This window comes from Hemitrygon akajei, chromosome 13, assembly GCF_048418815.1.
Source record: "Hemitrygon akajei chromosome 13, sHemAka1.3, whole genome shotgun sequence".
Classification (NCBI taxonomy): Eukaryota; Metazoa; Chordata; class Chondrichthyes; order Myliobatiformes; family Dasyatidae; genus Hemitrygon; species Hemitrygon akajei.
The window spans coordinates 49,432,365-49,440,934 of record NC_133136.1 but is presented as its reverse complement, the minus strand read 5'-3'; the positions used below and the strand labels follow the sequence as shown (position 1 = coordinate 49,440,934).

At 37.2% G+C, this 8,570-nt stretch overlaps 1 protein-coding gene across 4 annotated transcripts in view; it reads right to left on the bottom strand.

The window, feature by feature from the left end:
• Positions 1 to 1,345: 1,345 nt before the first annotated feature.
• Positions 1,346 to 8,570, bottom strand: part of mtus1b (microtubule associated tumor suppressor 1b) — a 140,062-nt gene continuing 132,837 nt past the window's right edge. For all 4 annotated transcript variants that reach the window (XM_073064573.1, XM_073064572.1, XM_073064571.1 and 1 more), the window contains 2 exons: positions 8,453 to 8,550; positions 1,346 to 4,426 (listed from right to left, as the gene is read on the bottom strand). In XM_073064573.1, coding sequence (XP_072920674.1) covers positions 4,210 to 4,426; positions 8,453 to 8,550 — 315 coding nt within the window. In that variant the 3' untranslated portion in view covers positions 1,346 to 4,209. The remainder of the gene's footprint in view (positions 4,427 to 8,452; positions 8,551 to 8,570) is intronic.

Here is an 8,570-nt window from a genome sequence, read left to right as displayed (position 1 = left end):
ACGTACATATTCGGCACACCATTTGGGCCAAAGGTCCTGTATTGTGCTGTAGGTTTTCTATGTTTCTAAGTACCCTGAAACCTCATCCTTAATAATGGACTCCAACATCTTACCAGCTACTGGTCAGGCTAACTGGTCTATAATTTTCTTTCTTTTGCCTTCTTCCCTTTTTAAAGAGTGGAGTGACATTTGCAATTTTCCAGTCATCCGGAACTATTCCAGAATTTAGTCATTCTTGAGTTTAGAGACTATACCTCCAAAATCTCTTCAGCTACCATAATCAGAATGCCGGGGTATCGTCCATCTGGTCCAGGTTGACTATTTTATTCTCAGACCTTTCAGCCTCCGAAACACCCTCTCCTTAGTACCCTCACCAATTACACTCAATTCTACTCTGAACACTCAAATTTCTGCCATACTGCTGGTGCTTTCCACAGTGAAGACTGATGCAAAGTAGTTCAGTGCATCCGCCATTCCTACCTCTCCAGCATAATTTTCCTCCAGTCTTGCATCCAGTCTCATCTCTTTCACTCTTCTGAAAAACCCAAGGTATTTTCTTATACTACTGGCTATTTGGTCTCATCCAGTTTGACATGCTGTCAGTCACATAGCCCAAGAACAAACCAAACCTCAATTTATATTTTTATTCTCCTCAGATCGGTAGAACCTGGACAGGACACTTACCTAGACACCAAGGGTAAACTTACAATAACCAATTAGCCTATCAACTTAGACATACTTGAGATGTGAGAGAAATAAAGAACAGCTTGAGGAAATACACACTTAAGAATGTACAGATCACACAAGAAAGCACAAAGTCAGCAATGAATCCATGTTTCTGGAACTGTAAACTATTAGCTATACCATTGTTAACCCCATTATATTAAATGCATCATCTTTACTTTTTAAAGAAGTGTTCTAAATAGAAAATTTCCAGATTGCCTGAAAGCAGCTGATCAAGGACAAAATCTATCAGGCTGAATAATTTCAATCTTTACATAGTTGAATGTCTGTGGTGGTTAGTGTGCACATGGAGGTGCCCTGATGTCAATTGTCTACTTGGTCTGTGATCTATTCACTCACTTCTTCAATTTACTCCTTAAGTAATATTGCTCTTTCAATTTAAGACAGCCCACCTCATAATTATGAACCTGTTGACTCAGAATGCATTAGAATGAGCCAAGAATAAGCTCATCAGTGTTGCACTAGTTTGGAAACAGGAATAGATCACTCCCAGAATTTCTATTGTTAAACTGGTTGATATGCCTGCAATGTCTTAAATAGAAAAAAAGTGAAATGAATGCAGTCTGGATGAATATCCAGCAACACACAAAAACAACAAATGTTTGATTAGAGAAAACAGCAATGACTTTATTCAACCAGGAAGCAACAAATACATTTACAATGCAAAAGATTTAAAATTGATCAATGCACAAGGTACACGTAAGATGAAATCAAGATATTTAGTTAGCTTTGTTAAAGTACTTTAACTAATGCCCTTTTTGCCTTGGGCCTCTAGTTTGCAGGAAGTATAAATTATAAATTCACTTTGAATCTTGTTGAACTAATTCCAAAGTTATCCAAAAATATAACAAATACTTTGAAGATGGGAGATTTTTAAAAATATAACAGACTAGCTTCTAAGGATATGCTAGCTTAAATACTGCAAGTACCTAAAACCATCCAAAAAGCATCAGTAAATGGGAAGGTTTCTTAATTATGCATCTCTATGGATCACAATGGAAACATCTCTTTTTAAACTAACATTCAAATAATACAGGTATGATCAACCAATAACTAACATTCCTTTGCAACAAGAAACTTCAGGCCCATCCCATGTGCATAAATGAGTTTCAAAAACACGTATGTATAATGAAGAAAAACACTCACGAGTTGCATAATAAACACTGGTCTATCAAATATGAGAAATATCTTTGAATCAATTCAGTTAGTTATTGTTAGGATTAAGGTAATTATTTAAAGTTCTGATTGAAATGAGGCAGATGGTTTTATTTCAAACAAAATCATTTCCACAACTGATGAAACAAGACTTTATATAGTACCAACACCAGACCCAAAAAAATGGTAAAGGCATTAGGGTGTGTTACTTGAAAACCTGTATGAATATTGGAATGTTTTAATCATAAAGTTAACATGTTTAATATTGCAGATCCACATCAGGATGTTTACTAGCTTGTGGGATGACATTGCATAGAAATGAGAGCCACCATAAATCCAATTTTCTGGCTCTCACCAATTTATAGGTGAAATGATTCTACACACAGAATTTATGACAATGATTGAGGTTCATTTTTATCCAGTGTATAGTTACCAGTACACAGATCAGAAACGAGTGCTGTTCCACTTAAAATTATCATAATTTGCCTGAGAAATTGAAGCATTCAATACTATGCAACTCAAATCAGATACAACTCTACATACCTGATTAATTTGGAAAGTGAACTGTAAATCAGTAAACATCAAGACAAAATTGAAAACATTTAAGGCAAATGCCAATTTTCATTTGGGAATTCAAACAGAAAGACTCACTTTTAATATACACATCAATACAGTAGAATGGGTCCACTTAACATTCAGTGTAACAAAATCACAATTTTTGCTGGGCTAAAAAGCAATATTTAACAGTTTTTCTAAAGATTTATCCTCAGTCTTTGGAATTCACCAGCTCATGGGCATGTCAAGAATAAATAATATCAGTTGAAGTAACTAAAGTATAATTAGAGCAATTGCAATATTACAATTATTTACTTTAATGAGATTGCAAAAAGAATGCTATTCTCACCTTTATTGCATTCATGCATAATGGAGCTATCATGACCACAAATTTAAAATCAGTGTTTCATTAATTTGCACATGGAGGTTGTCAAATCTAACAGATTATTTTGATTTGGGGTTAATCTACCAAAATAACAGCAAAAGGATTCCTTTCAATTTCCAGAACCTACAGCTCTAACAAGTACTCCAAACCAGAATATCTGGGCTCTCTTTCTGACCATTCAGGATCTACATGGGGCTGCAGATTCACAAGCCCTTTATAAAAAAAAAGGCAGAGGAAAGACTGAAATGTTCACCTATATATGTCCAGCCACAAACCCAATGGAGACAAGTTTCAGAAAAGCTACAAATCTTCTCTGAAGAGAACTGTGCAATTTTTGGTGTCAGAAGTCAAACCATGACACTTGGTATTTCATAATTTTACTACTTTTGATCAATCCCAACGTTCCATTACAGTCTCCCAAGTCCAACTCATCATCTATTACAAAGACTAAATTCATAAAATAACATACTGTCACCAAAACACCTAGTTTTGTTTTGGGTTGTTTAGAACTACATCCTCTATGAACCATGCAGAGACTTATTTTAACCCATTAACAATACAGCTCAATGTCCTGCAAGGTAGAATGAAACCCTGTAACAGGATTGAGCAGGTAAATGCTGGCCTGTCTTGGAAATTTCACAAAAAAATCATTAGAACCAAAGGAAGCAAGCAATATGCAGCCAGATATTGCAATGGATTTAAGTGCTCTACTTGCATTTCTAGCCTAATATTAAATGTTCCTTTAATATTGCTTAAGTGCTTAGATAATCTAATAGCATCTTTCTGCATTATAACAGCAAATCCTGAATGCTATGATGTTACATTTTCTGGCCATTAGCTTCCAAGAGAAGTTAAATTTATATACAGGTATCTGACCAATTTTAACCGTATCAAGAACTATATATATACTGCACAAGCATTTCCTGACATTTGTTAAACAACCAAGTTTCATCTGGATATTGCCTAGTTCCTCCAACGTTACTTTAATCACCCTTTGCTGGGAAAAAAATTCAATCAACATCCTGTCAGCTCACCATGAAGGTGATCCTCAGTACTTCCCGACAATTGTCTGTGTACCAGACCAATGTTTTACACAAATGAGGAACACACAAATTAGCTAAAAAATAATCTACATGCCCTGAGTTTCATTTTAATAGGCAAAAAGGCAAAAGCAAGACTCTTGCTATTTATATTAAGTGCTTTGTGCAACAAGTTTTATATACAGATCATACACAATATACTGTAGATACTAAAAACAATGTTTTCCATAACGTTACACCATAATAGAACAGTATTTTATTTGCCATGTTTGAAATCCAATAGCCCTTGTGTGTTCCAATAATTAACGGTGTAAAGAAAATTGGAATGCATCACCTTGGTAAAGGTCCAGGGCCAGAAAGAGAGGATGCTGAATTTCTGGAAGATTGAAAGGAGAAAGAGGAACTTGGTGACAACTTTTTAGGGCTAAGAACATCTCCATTTTGCAATTTCCATAAAAGTTCTTCATTTTCCATAGATAAACGCTTGTTGACTTTTGATTCTTTCTGCAATGACTCTTGTAGAACCACTTGCTCTGTCGATAGTTGCCTGCAAGGATAATTAGGCAAATTTACTGCTCAATGAGGAAGTCACCGGTTCATAAATGCATAACTTTTAACAATAAAATTTTACTTCACAAAACAGCTTTCATATTGCACATGCACAGGGAATTACTCTGAATGCAACATCTGGGTACACTCAAATGCTGTCACTTAAATTCACTCTGCATTATGAAAACAGGTTATATTGGAATTTTTCAACAAAATGAAATAAAGAAAGTTAATATCTAAATGGTCATTAACAATTCACCACAAGCTTGACTACATGTATAATAGAACAGAGTCAAATACAACTTGGCATTGCACTGAACCAGAACTACTGCTTAGCTCACAAAGCCTGCTCTCACTGGTGCCCATCAGCTGCAATGTGATGGGTCAGGTCTCCAGCAGAGCCTCTGCTATTATCTGCCCTCTGAAAGGTTTTGTCAGAATGAGCAAGCTGTCAAAGATACTAAATACCTCAAAAGCCAAACACTTAAAAATTGCAACAAGGAAAATCACTGAAAAAATTAAATATTTACAATTTTCTTTCATCTCCAACTTGCCTATCTCCCTCACAGCAATTCTAGCTTTCACTGAAAAGAATGGCATCTTGAATTAACAAACTAATTCACTTAAAGGTGCCAGAAAATTCAAATGTTCATAAATGGACTACATGTGTTGTCAGGTCCACACTGCAGTAATGATCATCTGTGATGTAAATAACTTCACATATGTACAAACCTGTGCAGTAGCTATGAAACAGGTGTTAAAAGCTGACAACACATGAAATGCTGCAGTTTACTTGGTCCAAAACATTGACTGTTTATTTCCCTCCATGCTGCTGCCTCACTTGCCAAGTTCCTCCAGCATTTTGTGTGTTGATCAAGATTTCTAGTATTCACAGAATCTCATGTTTATTAAAAGCTAACATTAACCCACAGATTGCCAGTTTAGGCATTCAGTAGAATCAGATTTATTATCAATGACGTGTGAAATTTATTTTGCAGTAGCTCTAAAGTACAAAGACAAATCTATAAATTACAAAAATAATGTAAGGAATATCCTGTGATATTCTGCAGCCCAAGATGTATCCGCAATCTTCTCTGAACCAGGATCTAGTGCTTTCCTGGTGTATATGATCAATAAACTCTTCTTGGGCTTCCAGCTAGGTATAGGTATCAAATTTTAACCAACATTTTGATGACAACCTCTGCCATCTTCAAGGATGATGCCTGGGTATATTTAGTCCGGTGGTATTTATACCCCCATTGTCCATCCCTCCTGATCGGTTAGTCCTCATCCAATCAGGTTTCTGTTGTCCCACCTGGTATACAATTGAATTCCAGTTCTTAATTAGAGTGAGACCTTAAGTGCTCGTTAAAATTCTTTTCCTCCAATCAAGAGAGATAGACAAAAGGGGTATAAATACCACCCGATTAAGACATGGGTGATCATGGTCTATGACCATGATTATTCGTGGCAAATTACTCTACATAAGTGGTTTGACATTACCTTCTTCTGGGCATTGTCTTTACAAGACAGATGACACCAACCACTGTCAATACTCTTCAGAGATTGCCTGCCTGGCATCAGTGATTGCATAATCAGCACTTGTCATGTGGACCAGCTGCTCATACAACCACCCACCACCTTCTCCCATGGCTTCACGTGACCCTGATTGGGGGACTAAGCAGGAATGAGGGTGGGAGGGGAGATGCTTGAATAAAAAAGTGGGGATAGGGCAAGAGACTAGCCGAAAGGTGATAGGTAAAGCCAGACTGGTGGAAAAGGCCAAAAATCTGATAGGAGAAGGGGAAGGAGGGAACCCAGTGGAAATAATCGGCAGAATAGGCAGCCGAGAAGTTAAAGGTTAGGCTGAGGATTGGGGTGGGGGGGGGGGTGCAATTTGTTCACCAGGAGAAATCGATACTCACCCCATCAGGTTGGAAGGTACCCAGACAGAATACAAGATACTGCTCCTCCACTAAGACTGTCCTCATCTTGGCACAAGAGGAGGCCATGGATTGACATGTCGGAACAGGAATGGAAATGGGAATTGAACTATTTGGCCACTGGGGAGTCCTACTTGTGGCAGATGGTGTGGAGGGCCTCGATGAAGCAGTTCCCCAAATTATGGCGGATCTTACCAATGAAGTGGAGGCCGTATCAGGAGCCTATTCTAGGCCTCGGGTACAACTTTCGTGTGCCACCACGATACAATGATCAACCCAAACTGTCAACTTTAAACTTTTATTTTATTTAGTGATAAAATGCAGAATAGGCTTTTGTGGATCAATGAGCTGTGCCACCCAGCAACCCACATATTTAACTCTAACCTGAATATAGGACAATTTACAATGACCAATTCAACTACTAATTGGTAGCTCTTTGGAAACTGAAGCACCAGGAGGAAATTCACGAGGTCACAAGGTGAACGTGCAAACTCCTTATAGACGGTGCCGGAACAGAACTCCAAATTCTGATGCCACAAGCCGCAATTGCATTGCGCTAGCCACTATGCTACCATGTACATTCAATTCCAAGATCCTGTCAGTTATCAATATATGCATGTCCCTGCCCTGTGAAAAATGCATTGAGGGCAAAACATTTGTCTCAATTGAATTTCAATCCTGTGTGCCACATTTCTGTCACCTAACCAGTTCACTCATATTACTGCAGCTTGCAATTTCTTTCTGCACATTTCATCAAACCCAATCACATTTCCCAAGTTCACGTCAATTATTATCACAGAAAGGAATTCACCACAGGCCGTTCAGAATACAATGCACTCAGCCTTCAACATCCTGGAAGCAATACCAACTAATTCTCTATCCCAGCAGTTCCCAACTGGGGGTACACAGATCCCTTGCTTAATAATTTTGGTCCATGGCATTAAAAAGGCTGGAACCCCTGCTCTGTGCTATGGACTGTTTTGAATCCAACTTGACATTTTTTTCTTTGATTCTGTGGATTTTTACTCCGATTAGATTATACATTTGCCTAAATCTATCTGAAGAGCATTAAATATACCAGAGCCCACATTTGAGAAACCTTCTTAACCAATTCTTACCAACTGTCCTTAGCCTTTAATGTAATAGTTATGTACATCTTCTCTGCGATAAGGACTTGTCTAATTCTCTGGCATCTTCTTTGTAGAAACCAAAATGATTAGAAGCTCTCCCATTCCTTCCTGAATAAAATGGCTTTTGATTTATCTGAATGGTCAATTCAGAGTCATTTGTACAAAATTTTAATTAAAACCATTTCAATTTTAAAGTCTCAAGTGCTTTACAAACAGATGCAAAGCTACGACAGTGCGATCTACTAGCAGGTCATTGGGGCAAACAAGGACAGGATATTGGGCTCCACCACAAGTCCCAGTCACTGCCCAAGGGCAGCCTCATTTCATGATAAAAGCCATAGCAATAAGATCTCCAGTCTGCAAAAAAAACTAAGCAAGATGCAAAGGTGCAGATGCAAAGTACAAAACAGGTCAGACAATCTAATTCATTGAAAAGTGCCATTTTGGAACTTAAAAAGCAAATTTGATGGTGGTTCAAATATGCCTGTGCCATCAGATACTTCATGTTTTCTCATTGATCTAATTGTGAAGACAGTGCCAACTTCTAATGCAAATATTTTTGATATAAAATAACAAAATACATTTTAAAAGCAAAAGGGACTTAAGAAATATTTAAAATTTTTTGCTTTTTTAACTTTGAGGCCAAAAATCATGACAGCTTCAATTTAGGACAACATTTTTGCTTCTCTCAAATTATGTTGAATTTCACTTTCAACATAAAGCCCAAAACTGCCTAGTGGATATCAAACTGAAATGTGCCCACCATTTCTAAAGAAAAGATTTCCAACTTCACTGTGGAAGATATAGCTGGTCTGATACACTAATGCAATACCAAAGGTGGCATTTTTCATATCAAACTATACCTCAGAAGGATACATCTGAATTCCACATTGCAACATTGAGTATAACAATGTTAAACTCAAGTGTTTCAGAATGTTTGAAGTCACTTACCTGGAAACAGCTATGTGCTTATCCATTCGAGCTTTTAGGTCTTCATTTTCTTGAAGTACAATTTTAAGCTTTTCGTCCAGCACTACATGCTTCTCCATCTATTTTTGTTGGAAAAAGG